Here is an 18,755-nt window from a genome sequence, read left to right on the forward strand (position 1 = left end):
ACAGTATGGTAATAACAATGAACGTTCCACTTCAAGTGGGTTGTGAACTTTGGAGGAATAATTGAGAGGAGAGTTGAAGGAGGGCCCTCCATCTTCTCACAGTCTTTCAGGTGAAATGTTGCAGAGTGGGTCATGTGTCCGTGTTCCTGTCCCTTTACAGTCCACCGGCAGTTCAGAATGGGACGAACTCTCTGTAGTGGTGTCACTAGGGTTGGTGTCATCCAGTGTGATAGCCGATGGTGACACCCCCCCCCCCCCCCAGGACCTCCTCCCATACCAGATCATACAGAATCCTTAGTAATGTTTTCTGTATTAATGTTACTTGTAAATCGTAATTCTGGTATATCAGTGAATGTAATGGCAATAGTAATGACATAAACAACTAGCAAAATTAAAACGACACCTTTTAAGTTACATCATAGGCACAGCCTAAATGTATTTACGTTTACAGTTTCATGTGGTTAAAGTGAAAATTCAGTAAGAAAACAATAGAATTCGAAGTAAAAACGTTTAAGAACTACATCAAAATTATCATGTTTATTTTATTGTTATTGATATAAGTTCACAAATACAAATTACCACACCAGAAAATTTGACTAAATCAGCGACTATAAGAACAGGAGCAGCAACGGAAGCACAGCGCGCGCTCGCAGCGCGTACAGACGAAACCACGTGATTCGAAGCGTCATTGTCATTGGATAATAATGAGAGCTCTGAGCGGAGCGCGTTAGAAAGTTCAGAAAGTAAATGAGCATAGAGTTTTAGTCTTGTGGGCATGTTGATGCATGTAAGCTGCGCTTACGAGAAAATGTTTTTGTTCTTATAACTAGCTACAGGGATATTTTTATCAAAAGCAATCAATTTCTGCTGAAACACTACAAAAATTTGATAGACAGCCATTTTGGTGTCACCCCCTCTGATGACGTCACTCGGTGCGGTGCGCATCCCCCGCACCCCCCGTAGTGACGCCACTGACTCGCTGACCAGACACCAACCACGGCTGCTGCGACATCTGCTATTGGAAGTCGGTAACAGCTGCTACACAGGGAATGAAAAGTTAAAACTTAAAGCTTGGCAGTCTTTCCATGCACTAAATACACTGACTCCACATGCTATGAATGGTGAAACTGCAAATCTGTGAACATGCAAGGTTTATTTAAAATCGGGATTATTTCATATATCTCTTTTCTAGATGTTTTTTTATTGTAGAGTAAATATGACCGGTTTTTACCTGACCAGCAGCCGTTAGACTGCAGTAATGAACATAGAAACAAAACAGGAGCATGGAACCAACTCATCATTTCAATCACACAGTGTTTACTGCTCATCTCTGATGTTCCTGAAGGCTGGGGATCTGTAACAAGATGATGAGAAACCTTCCTAAATCTTTATGCAGCGAGTCGGTCAACTTTAACACTGAACAGGAGATTGTGCAGGCAATATCTTTTATTATTTGTTTTACATTTAAGTTTAATGTAACTTGCAGTTAAAAAGGTCATATGCCTTATTTTTTTTAAGCTAATTATGGCCACTTCTGGGATTTTTACAGAATTTAACCCAGGGATTAACCAAACGTATATGTGTTATTAATCTTTTATTGATTGTGACTAGCTGCAAATCAGTTTATTGATACCTTTTTTTCATGTACACATTAATATATATTTGATGCTTTCTGCTGATCTAAATTTATGTTAGCAAGCAGAATATTGGCCGATATTCAATGTATCCGTCACGCCCACGGCCACGCGCATGACGCCCGCACCTGCCGCCGATCAGAAAGGACGGCTATAAATGAACCGTGCCGGTACACCTGCTTGCGGAGCCTTGTTTTGAGCAACGGCATCTCCAGCGCGGCCCTCGGCCCTCGGCCCTCGGCCCTCGGCCCTCGTAACGGTCGGACCTCTGCTTACTTCTTGACCCCATCTCTCGTCTCATCCCATGGAATCCCGCCTGCGAATCGTCCGACCCACGCCTGCCGCCGATCACGGTGTATCTTCAATAAAACGCGCCCGCATTTGGGTTCATCAGCAGCAACGCCTCGTTTTCGCCTCGTTCGCGCTGACAGAATCTTGGATTTGTAATATGGAACGAATTCTACAAGTTAATAATATCATCCCGACATCCATTAAATTACATAATGTGGTTCAAACAACGTTCAGGACTGATTTAATTAAAATGTGAACTGGAATCACACCTCAATGACTCATTATGTTCTCTAATAAAAGCAGACGAATGCTACAAAAATAATACTGTCATTAAGGATCTATACATTCTTGGGTACGAAAGGCACTTCACTGCTTTATGATTCATTTCCGACAGGTAGTGTGTGTGAAAATGAGTAATTGCTGTCCTGAAGAGTTCAGGGTTAGACAAAGAAATGCCTAAACAAATGTGCCTGATATCAGTGTTCTTGACTGTGGCTGTAGTTAACAATGTGGATTTGACACCTAAAGGTTGTTGGTTTAAGTCCCAGAGGAGTGTTGTTTTGCATTGGTACATAGACTTTAAGTACATAATAAGAGCTTTTAATCAAATATGTAAAAAATCCTATCTTATCTTTCATAGCCAGTGAAAGCGTAATTCATATCCAAGTCCATAATAATGTTTAAATCCTGGCTGAAGACCCACGTGTTCATAATTGCTCATACATCACCCATTTGTGTGCTCCTTTTCCCACTTTCCCATTATGATTTGTCTCACTCTTAGCCTTTTGTTGTTCTTTTGCATTTTATTCCTTCAAGTTTTGCTTTCTTTGCCTTTTCAACCATTAAATTTTTAAAAATTTTTTTCACTTTAAAAGTCATTAGATATGACAAGAGTTACAAGAATCTTGAGAGATGCTAGCAAGCACCAGGTTACTTACACACATCGTCTGAAACTGCCTGTCCTACACGGGGTCGCAGCAAACCAGAGCCTAACCCGGCAACACAGGGCGTAAGGCCGGAGGGGGAGGGGACACACCCAGGACGGGACACCAGTCTGTCACAAGGCACCCCAAGTAGGACTCGAACCCCAAACCTACCAGAGAGCAGGCCCTGGCCAAACCCGCTGCACCACCTCACCACCGCACCCCCTAGGTTACTTACAACACTGCTGAAGAGGAGATACTTGCTTTAGTTTTAACGGTACAACATTTTGAGGTTTATCTACACGATAAGTCATCTCCTGTTAGGTACACGCTGATCATATCCCTTTTACCTTTCTTTCACAAATGCGCAATAAGAATCAGATGTTGATGTGCTGGGCTTTGCTGCTTTAACCTTTCAGTCTTAAATGAGGAATTTGTGTCCTGAACAAACTGGTGCACTTCCGTCTGGTGGTAGTCAGTCTCCGTAACTCTGTGTTGCAGTCCAACCCTAGACTGCGCTGTAACAAAGCCGGCATGGCTATCTGAGAACTGACGTACGGGAGAGGCTGTACTGTTATTGGTTCGCGATGTCGCTAAGGTGTGCATTTTACATTTATGTCTGTTCTCATAAGCCATTTCACGTAAGTGAAAGCTGACAGCTCATTATGCGGATTTCTCGATACAAGTAACTTTTGCTCATTGCTTGGAATTTTCATAAAGGGGGACTTCGTTACATGATTGGGACTGTGTTATTAATCAATGGCGTCGTTAATATTCCTCACAAATATCGACCACGCTGGATATAAGGGTTACGGTGGTTTTTATGAAACGGGGTGGCACTGCGCGTTTATTGTGGAATTCCAAATATAGGAAGTCGCAAAGTCATTTATATAGTACACGAGCTTTGGCCCCGTCTGACGTACGGCTCCCAAATGACTGGCGCAGCAAAGCCCGGCTTGGCGTTACTTTACAGAGCAGTTTGGTGGTTTCGTCACTCAAAGTCTTGTCACGCTCTCACTTTATTTGGCTTTTCTATAACAAAAACGTAATTGGCACTCGTGCACTCATACGTCTGGCATGGCGCTCAACAACTGGTTTATTTTGCGTCCGACACAAAGTTCGCCGACCCGACGCGGTGAAGCCTGGGCCGATTCGAGTGGCTACGTCGCGCGTCGCCGTCGAGGAAGCGTACTATGGGTCCGCCGCTGAGTGGGTCTCGCCGGATGAGCCGCAAATCGCTGTCGACTTTGAGTTGCGCCATTACCTGCTCCGCCTCGGCAGCCCCCTGGTATCGACGTGTGTCGTCAGAGGAATAATGGAGCTTATTAAGATAATGGTGGTAGTTACCTGGTGTTGTGGGTAATTCCGCTCTCCTCGGAGGCCTGCGAATTCGATCTTTCTAGGCTTGCCCCCCCCGGCTATGTCTGAGCATCACACACTAAGTTGTGTGATAGTATTATAGTGGGCCACTTCTCTGCCAGCGACAGAAACAGGAGGCTGATGGGAATGTCAGCCTGACTCCGACGAGGACTTACTGACACAACGCGCGTGGCTGCCGCGTACCCTAAGTAACTGCTCTCGTCTGATGGACGGACGATCCTAATTTTTCTCTTTCTCGTTTCGCCGTCTGTGTCACCGTGAGACGGATTTCTGATGACGTCTTGGACGCGAGCGAACGAAGCGGTTTCAAAAGAAGAGATGAGCGTGTTACGCATGATAATCTGCCCTGTGTTTTCCATAGTGAGGAGCCCTAACTGGAACCGTTTATTTCTCCTCAAGGGGAAATTCCTTCTCTTGTGTAGCAGAACAGGGCTGTAAAGTTGCGATGGGGATAAAACCCAGAAAGTTCAAGTCCGGAAAGTCGCTGGGTCAACAGAACGGACTGGTCGGAAATGTTTCCGTGTCACATGAAGAGTGAACTCGGAGAACGGGGTTATGGTGCTCGTTAACATACTTTTGTTAATCTTTTACTTATTTAGCTTATTTATCTGACACTTCTCTCCAAAGTGACTCACGGTGTTCGGATTTTACACTTTCACACAACACTTTACAGCTATTTTCCCTTTCATGCAGCGGGGTCATTCTTACTGTGTCATGGTCAGTAATCAAGTGCACTCTAGAACTGATTGGAACCCATCACTTCGACTGCAAGGCCGTTGTTCTCACCATCATTCTGCCTGTTGCTGTTCGTTGGGTAACGCTGTGCTCGTGCCTTTCTTTCTCCAGGAGGGGGCGGTAGTGGCGCTCTTCAAGATCTGCCGCCAGGACTGTTTCAGCTGCCTGTACGCTCATGCCCTGAGAACCGTGGCCTCCATCTGCTGTGTGGAGGAAGGCATCAACCAACTGGAGAAGGTGCCACGCACGGATCGCACATACCACTCGGAATGCATTGTGTTTCTTTCTGTTGCGTGCCACGTCTCTATTCCTCCGTCAGATGTGCTAGTTGGGATTTTTGCCGAGCGCAGACCGCCCGAACACCTCATCACACCCGTCAAAGAACCCGTCAGCAGAAGGAGGGATGGGGAAATGATAGCAATGATGAATACGGTGGAGAAAGATTGCTGTCGCCTACAATGGAAGCCTTTTCTTAGTGCCTTTCTGTTAGTTTCTGTGACATCCACTCCACCCCAAGACCTTCACCACGCCTTCGTAGCCTTTTCCTGTTATAAGAGCAAACTCTAACATAAGTATCGCAGCTCCTGAATTGAGGGTCAAATTCATCCCTGTCTGTGAGAAGTCATGTGTGTTTCCTCCAGGTGCTCTGGTTTCTCCCACAGTCCAAAGACATGTGTTTCAGGTGAACTGGTAATGCTAAATTGCCCTTAACGTATATATGTGAGTGAATGAGTGCGTGTGATTTGCCCTGTGATGGTCTGATGCCCCATCCCAGCTGTACCCTGCCTCGTGCCCTATGTTTCTGAGATAGGCTCTCGACTACTGTTACTCTTCTTGAATAGATGGACATCCATGCACATTACGTACGTTATACTCTCCATACACAAATAGGGTGAATTCCTGTCCCAGATTGTTAAAAAGGCAAAATTCCTCTCAGTGGACAGAAATAGGATCTCTATGTGCAGCGCTGCCACTAGAACAGTCTTCATACCAGAGTAAATAAGAACAGTCATTTATGCCCAGGAGCCATGATACGATGCATGGAGCAGAATGAATGAGCACTGTGCCCATTGTGGACAGCATTGGATTCACTCCAGATTTAAAATCTGCATATATTAGAAAACAACAAACCTTCAGAAAGCTTGAAAAAAAGTTCCCAGTTTTTCTTTTTTTCTGTATTATGTACTCCAATAATGGGGGTGCGGTGGCGCAGTGGGTTGGACCACAGTCCTGCTCTCCGGTGGGTCTGGGGTTCGAGTCCCGCTTGGGGTGCCTTGTGACGGACTGGCGTCCCGTCCTGGGTGTGTCCCTTACGCCCTGTGTTGCCGGGTAGGCTCCGGTTCCCCATGACCCTGTAAGGGACAAGCGGTTCTGAAAATATGTGTGTGTGTGTGTATTTACGTATTTACCTTTTGTCCAAGGCAACCCATACGGACAGGTTTACTGGAGGCAAAAAGTGCAACAAAGTGAAAGACAGACTGATTTTTATTTCCTTGCAGCCTGTTGTGCAGCAAGTGATAGACTAGCGTCGAAGTCTAACCTAAAATAGTACAATTAATGGTGCTCAAGCCCTGCCAGCAGATGGTGTGGTGGTTAGAGCTGTCACCTTACATTCAAAGACCTCGGGTTCAAATCTCTGGTCTTTCTCCAGTTCACTTGACTGTGCTACTTACCCTGAACCAATACCGTAAACATTACCTTCCTGAATAAATGGATAAATCATTTTAAATAGCTTCATGTTCAAACCCAACACTGTAAGCTACCTGGGAGAAATGTGTCATAACAATAATAAGTCTATGCGCTACAGATCCAGGGCAGTTGGTTAAGAAAAGTTGGTGTCAGTGTTACCAAACCCTGCTGCACAGTGAAGTTTGCGGAAGAGCATCATCTACACATGGTAACACACGTGAATTTGCACTTGATGTGCAGTATGGGGGTGGGCTGATCTGCATGCGGGATAGATGGCCGGTACGGATGTACATTTGACAATCTTCCAGAAAATCTGCAATGCACAACAAAGGCTAAATTCTCTGAAATCTGGTTTTTGTTGTTTAGCTCAGACATCATTGCATGTGGTCGGGGTCTAGAGAAGAAACAAGACAAAATATGTAAAAATATACATACAAAACAATCACATTGCAGAGCAGCTGACTTGTTGATAATTACTCCTATTACTTACTGTTTTAAGCGGCATCATATCCAAGCTTCTGTGACCTGCTCCTTATTGAGTGTTGGATGGACTGTTCGGAATGCGACCGCAGGACCACACCGGCACCTTGTCATAGAGGTCGAGGTCAAGGTGGAATCAGGGAGTTGATGGGATTGACAGCTTGAACTCCTATGGAGACCCCCTGACAGACACCTAGCGGTGATTCACCCCGTCCCCAAATACCTCCCCAGAGAACACAGCAGGAGTGAAGAGCCACAGACTCAGATGGTGCACATGGAATTACTGTATTAATTGCGCAGATGGGTTTCACTGGATACTTGTGAGCTGAAAATGTCTCTGTTCCTTTTCTTTTTGTCCACCATTGGTCTATGGCAGAAGTACAATTCACTGCAGTTCAGTTCAAATAATTTTTTTCTAAAGTGTTTTTCTCAGTAGTGTGAGAATAGTTGCTATGATATTTATTACTGCTATGATATTAATTTAGATGATTCAAAGCAAATTACACCAATGTACCTATTTATATAGCTTGCTGATTTACTGTATTAATTCATGGTAAGTACCTCGCTTGAGGGCCACTACTACTGGGGGTGGATTTTAACCCTCTGACCTTCAGATCTGACCACTAGAACAGCTCTAACCACCATGCCAGCTAGTGGCCCTTTGTTACTCGTTAAAAGTTCTGATTTCTGTGGACCCCCTTGAGGCCACACACCCCCAGCTGCAGGTGTGGGCAGTGAGGTGAAAGAACAGAGGCAGAGGGGTAATAAAGGAAGGTGGTATCCAAGGAGAGGTTGGTGGGACAGTCACCGGAGCCTGATGCCCCACCGTCCCTAACCGGCACCCTTGAACCGGGATCACGGGTGCTGCTCCTTATCTGGGCTTTAGCCGTGGAGACTGAGAGGGGTGCGGAGACTCCGGCATTTTCCATGAACTTGAGAAGTGGCAGGACACAGCGAGTTGGAGAGGGAAGTGTGCGCTTAGCACCTTCATTGACTGCACTCTGACTCATTGACTGTGGACAGGTGCCTCCTGTCCACAAGCACCTCTAGCTGCTGGCATCACGCATGTGTGAGTGCGTATACATGTTATGGTTATTAATAGTCACGGTAATGGTGGTGGCAGGGCAGTTATCAGGGGATATAAAATTAAATGTAGTTTGCGGGCTAATTTTTCTTTAAACAATATGATGCCTTTTTCTAAAAGTAATAAAATTCCCATGTTTACTATAAAATTCCAGAATGTGAACGTGGTTCAAAAAGTTGTAAACGTTTCAAAATGTCTGTTAGCAGTAGGACACAAAAACGAGAAGCCCCACTGAAGGGCTGACCCTCACACTTCTGTCAAATTTTGTGTCACGTCGCCCCCTGGTGGTCAACTGGAGTAAAGACGACCCCCCCCCCCCAACCACGAGGCTCGTCTTCCCTTCTTCCCTTCATGTAGCTTGTCATTTGCAGAGCTGAGCAAATGCTCTTGTAAATTTATTTCTCACCACACATTAAGTGCTGAACTCAAAGTTCAGCCTTGGCGTTCAGTTGCACCCTGCAGTGAGCTGGCGCTCGGTTGCTGCCAGCTCGGCTCCCTGCACCTCTGACATCTCAAATGATGTTCAATTATAAGTGAAATAAAACCAGGGCATGTTTCCAGGGCTTATAAAAATAAAATGTAAAAAAATTGCTCGGGCCGGCAGTTTCTCGGCAGCAATAAAAGGGCTTTTATTAGATTAAATCTCAGCCTTACGTCAATGTATTAAAAGACAATTAAGGCGGCTGGCCCTGTGCCAAAGCAGCGACGGAGGGTGCTGTCCGTCATCTCTGCAAAGTCACATCTACGTGCGTGAGCCATGCTAATGAAGTGGAAACACACACACACACACACACACACACACACACACAGACAGTCTGAAACCGCTTGTCCCATGCAGGGTCGCGGCGAGCCAGAGCCTAACCCAGCAACACAGGGCGCAAGGCTGGAGGGGGAGGGGACACACCCAGGACGGGACGCCAGTCCATCGCAAGGCAGCCCAAGCGGGACTCAAACCCCAGACCCACCAGAGAGCAGGCCCTGGCCAAACCCGCTGCACCACTGAGCCCCCTGAAGTGGAAACAGCCCAGTTTAAATAAGTGCAGATGCTCACTCTGAGAGCAGGTCAGCATTCCTGTGACCTCTCTTATGTGTGGTGCTCCCTGCAGGTGGATGGGATCCTGTGCTTAGCAGATATCCTGACGGACGAGAACAATGCAGAGGCAGCGCGAGCGGAGGCAGCTGCCGTGGTGGCCCAGATCACTTCCCCCCATCACACCTTCACCCAGCATCTGAGCAGCTTCCTGGAGAACATGCAGGACATCGTCACGGCCCTCATCAGTGAGTCCACGCTGCTGCAACCCCTCCTTGCCAAGAGACGGCTGTCAGTCATTGTAACACTGGCTCACTCTCCATAGAGCTGTGCCGGGATGCCTCCTCCGGTGAGGCCTTCCTCCTGGCCTCTGCAGCCTTGGCCAACATCACTTTCTTTGACACAATGGCGTGCGAGATTCTCCTGCAGCTCGACGCCATACACATCTTGTTCGAGGCCTGCCGGGACCGCCGTAGAGTGGACACACCTTACTCCAAGGACCAGGTACGCTTGTCCCTCAGCGATCCTCACAGAAATGAAAACCCACAAGGAGGCAGAGCTTCCCCCTGTGAAAAGTCAAACCTCAACAGTCACGTCTTAGGTACTACTCTGCTACTAGCTAAAATCTTTGGTATTGAGCTCTAATCTTAGTTCAAAGGCCACAAAATGGTCACGGTAAAAACACCGTAGAACAATGCTGAGATTGCCTGCCCTGCACCAATGGCTTCAGTCTAAGGGTGACACGGTGTATACTAACCAACCCACCTGCCTGCCTTCTCCCTCCAACCCACAAGTCCTTACTTGTGGTCTTCATACAGCTGCTACGGCTCTTTAACAACCTGACAGTCTTTGAATAGAGAGAATGGGAGAAAATCTAACAATTTATTTGTGTAATGAAACAAATTAGGAGCTCAAGTCCTCATGCATGTGCATTATTTCCATGCCACAGACTGATGGGTTCGCATCAGAACTGACACCAGTGACATCATCATTCAGGTGTCCATAATTCACACACTCTACCTAAACCATAAGGTGCAATTTGCTTTAAAGTTTATCTCTGCATTTTAAAGAATTACAGCTGATGTCTTGACTCCAAAGACAACCTGTGGTCCAATATAAGAAGCCTGTCGTTTTTGTACCTCCTCTCTCCCTGCTCAAGAAGCCCATTCAATTTTAAACCACATTCATATGATATTTATAACGCACCATAGTGAACACTGACCCGGAAATCTTCAGAGTTTAATTTAAAATCCTTTTAGTGCCCAATATATCTACTGCTGTGTTAGTGGTAATGAAACTTTTTTTGTATTTGATCTCAGGGAGAAGTTTCCAGATTTTGAGATGAACTGTTGCACTGTTTTGCATGAGGTTAAATTTAATGGGACATTAAAGCCAGCGGCCTTCATTGTGCGCCTATGGAACTGAGGATTCAGCTTCAATTAAACTAAGTGAGATTCGGTGCAGGCAGTTTCACCCTTTCCGTGCTGAATGGAATACCTGCAGAAACTGTCGTCACACATATGAGACGGGCACCAGATCAGAGGCATTTACTCAAAAGCTGAGAAACAAAGCACATCTAAATCACTGCTCTTTCCCAGGATTTACCCTGCTCATTTGCATATTCTGTATGCAGTGTGTTAATGTCTCTGCCTCTTAGTATGATTACAACAATTCTCTTTTGGAGAAATCACGAGAATACACCGGAGAGACGATAGAAACTCTTCTTAAGTTTACCAATAATTTGTTTTACCCAAGCTACCATAACACTCAGTCCAGCAGTAGATACCTGTGGCACTGGCATACTGTGCAGCGCACACACACACTGTCCGATATTGCTTGTCCCGAGTGGGGTCGCGGTGAACCGGGCGCAAGGCTGGAAGGGGGAGGGGACACACCCAGGAGAGGAAGCCAGTCCATTGCAAGGCACTCCAAGCAAGACTCGAACCCCACACCCTCCAGAGAGCAGGACCTGGCCAAACCTTCCACACAACTGCGCTCCCCCATACTGTACAGCGGTTATAATATAGTATAATATATGTCTGTATATACATAGAATTCATGGAAAAAACTTACATAACGACATGCTTCAATATAATGTTAAATTTAAAAAATAGAATTTTATTAACTGGAACCATTTTTTACAACACTTAATAATTTAAATCTTCACTGCCTGTTATCTAACAATGTTGTGATAAAGTCATGTTTTAATGATCTAGGTTCCCATATTATTCCCATACAGCAATTCTTTGATGACTAATTCAGCAGACATATTATTGAGTTATTCCATCTTTCCCAATTAAATGTTCAAGCCCTGTTGTTTGCAGTCAAAAGTTGTGAAAAGCGCTACGTGTGAGTTGCAGACAGTTTGCACGATGACGTTGCGCCTCCAATTAATTCCCAGGTTCATGGGGTCAGACACGTTCCTCAGGTACTGCAGCCGTGTTCACCACCTCTTTGTCTCTCGCTCCCTGGCTCTTGCTCTCCAGGTCGTCACCATATTGGCAAACCTCTCTGTCCTGGAGCAGTCAGCTGCAGAGGTCCTCCAGGAAAAGGGTTGGTGACCCACCTTGACATCTACACGTCTCTTGATTGTCTACACCGAACGTTTCATTTATATTTACTTATTTATACAAGTGCATTACACTGATTTACCCATTTATACAGTTTTATCATTTTTACTGTGTCAATTCAGGCTAAGTACCTTGATCAAGGGTACTACAGCAAGGGGTAGGATTTGAACCCGGGTTGTTCCAGCAGCTGCCTCATCACTATTGGCTGGGGGTTTAGAGAAGACACACCAAAATCAGTTGCGCCGGGTAATAATGGACAAGAGTTTGTTAAGTGAAAAATTTTAGAGACAGTTTAGCTTTGCTGAAGCTTTGCACACCTGGTGTCTTGCTCAAGGAAGAAAAACACTTCTTCTTACGGAACTGGATCCTACAGCCTTCTGATGTTGAACAGAGCTCCAGAAAGCTGAAGCTCGCTGTTTGCCCTCCTATAGAGAGGGAATCACAGGTGTGGCAGTGTGCGACTGGGTGGGTGGAAGATGGTGTTACAAGTGCAGCCACATGTGGAACTTGTCATTCTGTCCTTTACCTAAAGATGGAGGCATAGGGCCATTTTACCATAAAACAAGTGGGCAGTTTGTTCCTTGACAAAATTAAATTAGTGCTGGAGACTTGTGGATTCATTGTTTGAACTGAAATGAATCGAACTGAATTGAAGTGAATTGAATTGAACTGAATTGAAGACTTTATTATCATTGTACTGCTAAATTAAACAGTGTTCAGCTGTTTCACAGCTCTGGGGAAAAAGCTGTTCTTCATCCTTGTCATTGTGTGTGCGAATCGTCCTGTATCGCCTGCCAGAGGGGTGCAGTTTAAAGAGGTGGTGTGCAGGGTGAGTGGAGTCCCTGATCATTTTGGAGGCTCCGCTCTGACATCCGGACAGATGAATGTGCCGATGATGTTTTGAACCGTCCTGATGACCCGTTTCAGAGCCTTGTGTTCTTCTCTTGTGCTACTGGTGTACCATGCTGTAATGCGGTACATCAGTACACTCTCCACTGTACATCGGTAGAAATTCACAGGAAGGTCCTGGGGCAGGCTCGCTCTCCTCAGTCTTCTCAAGAAATAGAGGCGTTGTTGTGCCTTTCCAATGACAGTAGAGGTGCGTGTGGCCCAAGAGCGGTCTTCTGTAATGTTCACCCCCAAGAATTTGAAACTGGGGACTCTCTCCACGGCAATTTATGAGCACAGGACTAGGGTCAGTTCTCTTTTTCTTCCTGAAGTCCAGCACAATCTCCTTTGTCTTCCTGGCGTTAAGAATGAGATTGTTGTCGGAGGACCAGGCTGCCAGGTTTCGTACCTCCTCCCTGTACGCGGTCTCTATTACCGCGATAATTCTATCTTGTCCTTTATGGATTGTGTTTGCATCTTGCAGGAGCCTTCATTGGTAGCGAACGTGTCGGTGAAGGTGGACACTGTGGGTGACAGTGCATTCTGACGAGGTGTGTGTTTGTGTGTGTCTGCGTACAGGGATCGAGCGACTGCTCCTGCTGCTGGCCGAGAAGCCTTCCTCGTCTAGCTCGTCGGAGTGCGCTGCGTGTGAGCGGGTGCAGCAGAAGGCCGCGGTCACGCTGGCGCGTCTCAGCCGGGACCCCGACGTGGCCCAGGAAGCCATCGGGCTACAGGGTACATCTGGATTTCCTGCGAGGACATGCTGAGCTGTCCAGCGTCCTCCATCACCTTGTGTGTGTCCCGCAAAGGGGAAAGAAGCAGTTTGGACAGGTGCATCCAGTGGTCCCAGGGTCTTGGTAGGGCTGCGTATCAGTGAAAGCTGTGATTTCCTCTCTTCCTCAGCGATTCCCCGCCTCATAGAGCTGTGCCGCTCACCAGCCGAGAGGAACAGCAGCGACTCCGTGCTTGTGGCCTGTCTGGTACGTGTCTTGCCCTTGTCCTTTTCCCACCCCTCTTCAGTATGACCAAAATTAGTACAGCATCCCATTTGTTGGAGAGATGTCCTTTGCATAATACTGTGTGTTTACAGCTACCATTTCATTGCTTTGCTGATGCTCTTATCCAGAATGACTTACACTGTCTGACCCATTTAAACAGCAGGGAATTTTTACTGGGGCACTGTAGGGTAAGTACCTTGCTGCTAAGTAAAGCAGCGGTAGGGAAGAGCGGAAGTCGAACCCATAATACCTATATCTGCATAATTTAATTAAGTTAGTAGATGCTTTTCTGCAAAGCGACTTACAACTGAGACAAAACAGAAGTGCATTTTCCCTACAAATGGAGAGGCATAGATGCAGACAGACAACTCGCCAAGTATAGTCGGCTTGTCCGATATAATTGTTTAAACCAGAATACATTACATTGCGAATAGCTGTATACAGAATCGAGAGGAAGCAAGCTTTGAGACTCTTCTTGAATGCTGAGGGGGGTTCAGCAGTTCAGAGGGGCGGAGGGAGCCCATTCCATCAAACTGATGCCAGCCCTGAGGACCTCTGGGCTTCTGATTTTGGACCTCTTGTGTGGGAACTCCAAGTGGCTGGTTTCATGGAAAAGATCCACTGATGGTCTTGTAGGCCATAGCCTGATGGTTAAGCTTGATGTGGGCAGCTGCAGGAAACCAATGCCTGAACAACATTCAGCTTCAGCTCATGTCCTCAACTGCTGCATTGCCAGATGTCACAGTACAAGCCTCTATATTTTGCAGCATGTTCAAACCAGGTTTTAAAATGAAAGTAATGTGGGTGTGGCAGCGGCTGTTGTAGTGTTTAGAACTGGGGCCTCGCGACTCAATGGACTGTGGTTGAAACCCCTACTCTTAATACATTATTACCCTTGATCAAGGTATTTACCCTCACTTAGAAGAGTAAGAATACCCCACTGCATAAATGGCTAAATCACTGCAAGTCCCTTAGTATATAAACCTTGAATAAGGGTTTCACGTACATAAAACATTTTAATAAGCACACGTACACTGATCCCTTCAGCGATGAAGTGTAGCTGTAATGGCTTTGGTCTTTAACATGTTATTTTTACAGTGTAATTAATGTATACTTAGTGAAGCAGGAGACAGCACTCTCCATCAATAAATATTTATTCCAGCACACGTATGTCTCCTATGGCCCCTTAGCCATATGATCAAGTGCTGACCAGTCTTATCCATGTCTAGTGCCCCTTTTGGGGTCTGGCTTCTGTACAAAACGGTAGGTCCTCAGCAATAAGGTCTTGAGTAGCGGAACAGACCTCATGCCCATCGGTGACGTGTTGCTTACCGGGTCTCCGCCCCTCGCTTTGCAGGCGGCTCTGCGCAGACTGGCAGCCATGTGCCCGAACAGCGTCGATGAGGCCGACCACGAACAGCTCATCAAACCCCGGCTGGTGGACTCCTTTCTACTGTGCTCCAACATGGAGGAGAGCTTTGTGTAGAGTCCCGCTCCGCAGTCGAGAGGGGTGGGATGGGGTGGAGTGTAAGTTGGCTGGCCATGAAACGATACGCGAAAACTCATTGCTTTACAAAGTTCATATGCCATTATTGATTAAAAAAATACATGTTTGCCAATAAATAGGCAAAAATTTACATTCCGCAGCATATTTCTCACTACAGTTGCATTATTTTTAATTGAAAACAGAATACACTATTATTGCATGTAGTTAAAAGATGGATGTATAGTGAAAGCTTTGCAATCTTTGCAGAATTCACTTTATATGTTTAAATTTTTTTTTTTTGAGTTTTGTCCTAATAAATATCAGCTGTATATATTACTTGTATGTATTCACTGAAAAGTGTGTTACTATATGGAGTGCCCACACTACCTCTGCAAGGATATTTCGGATGAAACAGCTGTACTGTGGTGGAGACCCCCTCTCGATACCTTCACGTGGGGAAGAGCGTGGGTACCGCTACATCAGCAACGTGCCTACTGTACCGCTTTACATCGGACAACTGCCCTCCTTTCATTGCTTCGCTTTCAGCTTCTCAGCATTTCCCGTGGGCATGGCATGGCACGGTACAGAACGGCATGGTACACCACATTACAGCACATGCTCTGTTGTGTTCTCCAACCACACTTTCAACTTTAATCGCTCAGACACGCTGCCATCTCAGGGGGACCAGACGCCTTGTGGTCATTGCCTTTGACGTGCCTCTGTATGACCTAAGGCCGGCCACCTCCGAGACCCCCCCCCCCCCCCCCCCGGCAATGTTACACACCCATTTTCCCGGTATTAGATGTGGCCAGTTACTCAGATCCCTGTCCGGGATGTGTCCCCTCAACCAGCCCTGCGTCCTGTGTTGCCGGGTTAGACTCCGGTTCGTCGCGACACCGCTTGGGACAAGTGGTTTCAGACAGTATGTGTGTGAGTTACTCAGATACTTAGACTTCTTCTATAGAACATGATACTGAAGCTGGTTTGGCAGCAGTGAACACACACACACACACACATACACACACACACACACACACACACACACACACACACACACACACACACACTGGAGGGGCCTGTAGGACAGCACTGTTAAGAACAGCCAACCATCCAGGATGTTTGCAGCATGGGGACCTGTGAGACACGTAAAGCAAGATCTGCAGCTGTCTTTTTAGCGGACATTTACATTTATTCCTTTATCTGATGCGTTTCTCCAAAGCAACTTACAGCATTAAGCCATTTACTGTGTTTTACCCATTTATACAGCTGGACACTTTAACTGTATCAATTTAGGATAAGTACTGTAATGAGGGTTACTACAGCAGGAGGTGGGACTCAAACCTCTGTTGTTGTGTAAGATGGCAGCTCCAACCTCTCTCCCCACCTGCTGCCCCAGACAAACCCACTGTTGCTCTATGTTGTCAGTACCGTGACCATTTTTGTTGCTATGTTAGAATAAACATTATTCTAATATAAACAGTTATAAATTAAGCAGGTAAACATTTTCTGCAACAATTTTACCTGAATTTTTCCCACGACATCGGAAGGAAATAATACATGTTTATCCGATGCCCTGTTCCGAGCCTGATTTAAAAAAAAAACGGTATTTTATTTTTTCTTTTACAATAAAAAACCTTAATGAAATATGTGGTATAATTGGACGTGCAGAAACAGAGAGAAATCAAGAATTGTGGTACTCCTTGCAACACTTTTGTGAACTGTTGTGTGCCCGCTCGTGTGTGTGTGTGTGTGTGTGTGTGTGTGTGTGTGTGTGTGTGTGCGCGTGTGTGTGTGTGTGTGCGTGTGTGTGTGCGCGCACGCCACATTAAGATTTCATAAGGGCTCCATTATGGTGTTCCTGAAAACGGCTCCCACTGAGCGAAAACAAGGCAGCGACACAATCACTCACAGGCAATGCAAACCTCTTAATGGCCAAGCGCAATTTGGGCTGTCAAAGACGGGCCTCTCAGCACCGCCCGTGCTCTGATAATACCGCACCGCCCGCTCACGTAATAGGCCTGTTCTCCCCTTCGTCCCGCTTCCTTTTTCTCCCTTTTAAATATACCACTGCTCTTTTGGAAGTCCTCCGTATCTCCAAGGAAACAATGTTGCAGCTTTTATTTTATTATGAACAAAGCAGCTGTGAAGAAAGCTTTTGTCTGAGGCACCCGCGATGGGGTCCGGGGGTCCGGGGGGCCAGGGGTCCGGCCGGGGCTTTGAACTATCAGGTCACAGACATCACAGGGCCGCCGGGCTGCTGCTGCTGGACTCTGGCTGCAGATTCCGTCGGTGCGTGCCGCTCGGTGCTGCTCCGTCGGAGACCCGTGTGGCGCTAACGGTCCGTTTTCTGGTCCTGTGGCGCCCCCCGAGGGCCCTCGCTGTGCGGCGACGGGGCACGGGCGGCCTATCGGGAAGCGTTTCCTCGCCGCGCAGTTCGGTTGTGTGGGGGAGCGTTGGGTTCAGTTCGGTGAGACGGGTAGTCAGGTTTCTATCAGCGTAAAAGGCATTAATGATGCAGAGCGAACACACCATACAGAATAGCTCACTTTTTTCTGAACAGGCCCTTTTGATGTCAGCTCCTTTGCTTGTGCGCGCCTTGATCCACGGAGCCTGTGGATGTTCTAACCTTCTGTAAAGCCCTCTCCAATGCTCTCTTCTCCCCATCCACCTCGGAGCGCCACAGTGCTGCCGCCCTGCCAATGATCCTCACTTGGTGAGCGCCCCTCTCCTCCTCTCAGCGGGTGGCCACTCTGGCCCAATGTAGGGACGCCTGGTCCTCCAACTTCCGTGGGCCGCAGTCCTCATTTTCCTTCACAACCCTGATATCACCCACACATCTGGTTTTGCTAGGATCCAGATCCCCGGAGAGCCCCTGGATGGTAACCGGTAATGGTCTTGGGGGTCACAAGTGAGCATCCAACTCAGTTCCAGAAGGTGACGTCTTGACTACACAAAGGGACCCGAGATTCATGATTAACACAACCCTCTCGCGACTGTCATGTGGAAATAGGGGAACGGGGTTTGGTGTTGAACAGCCTCAGCAGAGCACATCCACACCGAGTGTAGTGACCGTTGACCAAGAGGTTCGAACCAGGTTCACAGATGTGTAGCTTTTTAATCTGACCTCTGTGACATGGACTTATTGTAAATAAACCGACAAGAAACAGACTGAACCCCCCACATCAGCTTGGAAACTTCCCAAACACAGCAGCGCTCCCTTTCCCTCCGTTACATACATACATTGGCTCCGTCACACTTTCAACGGGGTCTCGTTTAAAAAAAATCCAAAAACATCGTCCAACATAGATGTCATGTAGTGTCGTCGAGAACAGATTTATTTCTCGGAAAATAATAATTTAAAAATAAATAAAAATCAGATTTATGAAGAATTGCGTGTAACACTTTGAATGCCTGTGATCCACGTGAAATTAACAAAGTACAGTACTGTGCAAAAGTTTTAGGCACTTGGGGAAAACAGCTGTAAAGCGAGAATGCATCCAAAAATAATGCTCTTAATTAATAAACTTCCTACAAAGCTTAGTATCCATCCATCATCAACAACCGCTT

At 46.5% G+C, this 18,755-nt stretch overlaps 1 protein-coding gene across 2 annotated transcripts in view; it reads left to right on the forward strand.

The window, feature by feature from the left end:
* insc (INSC spindle orientation adaptor protein) overlaps positions 1-15,371 on the forward strand; it is a 45,961-nt gene extending 30,590 nt beyond the window's left edge. For both annotated transcript variants that reach the window (XM_018761172.2, XM_018761182.2), the window contains exons 7-13: positions 5,075-5,200; positions 9,323-9,494; positions 9,572-9,750; positions 11,733-11,799; positions 13,284-13,439; positions 13,608-13,684; positions 15,060-15,371. In XM_018761172.2, the coding sequence (XP_018616688.1) occupies positions 5,075-5,200; positions 9,323-9,494; positions 9,572-9,750; positions 11,733-11,799; positions 13,284-13,439; positions 13,608-13,684; positions 15,060-15,188 (906 nt within the window). In that variant the 3' untranslated portion in view covers positions 15,189-15,371. The remainder of the gene's footprint in view (positions 1-5,074; positions 5,201-9,322; positions 9,495-9,571; positions 9,751-11,732; positions 11,800-13,283; positions 13,440-13,607; positions 13,685-15,059) is intronic.
* Positions 15,372-18,755: the final 3,384 nt, after the last annotated feature.

Source organism: Scleropages formosus, chromosome 2 (genome assembly GCF_900964775.1).
Source record: "Scleropages formosus chromosome 2, fSclFor1.1, whole genome shotgun sequence".
Taxonomy (NCBI): Eukaryota; Metazoa; Chordata; class Actinopteri; order Osteoglossiformes; family Osteoglossidae; genus Scleropages; species Scleropages formosus.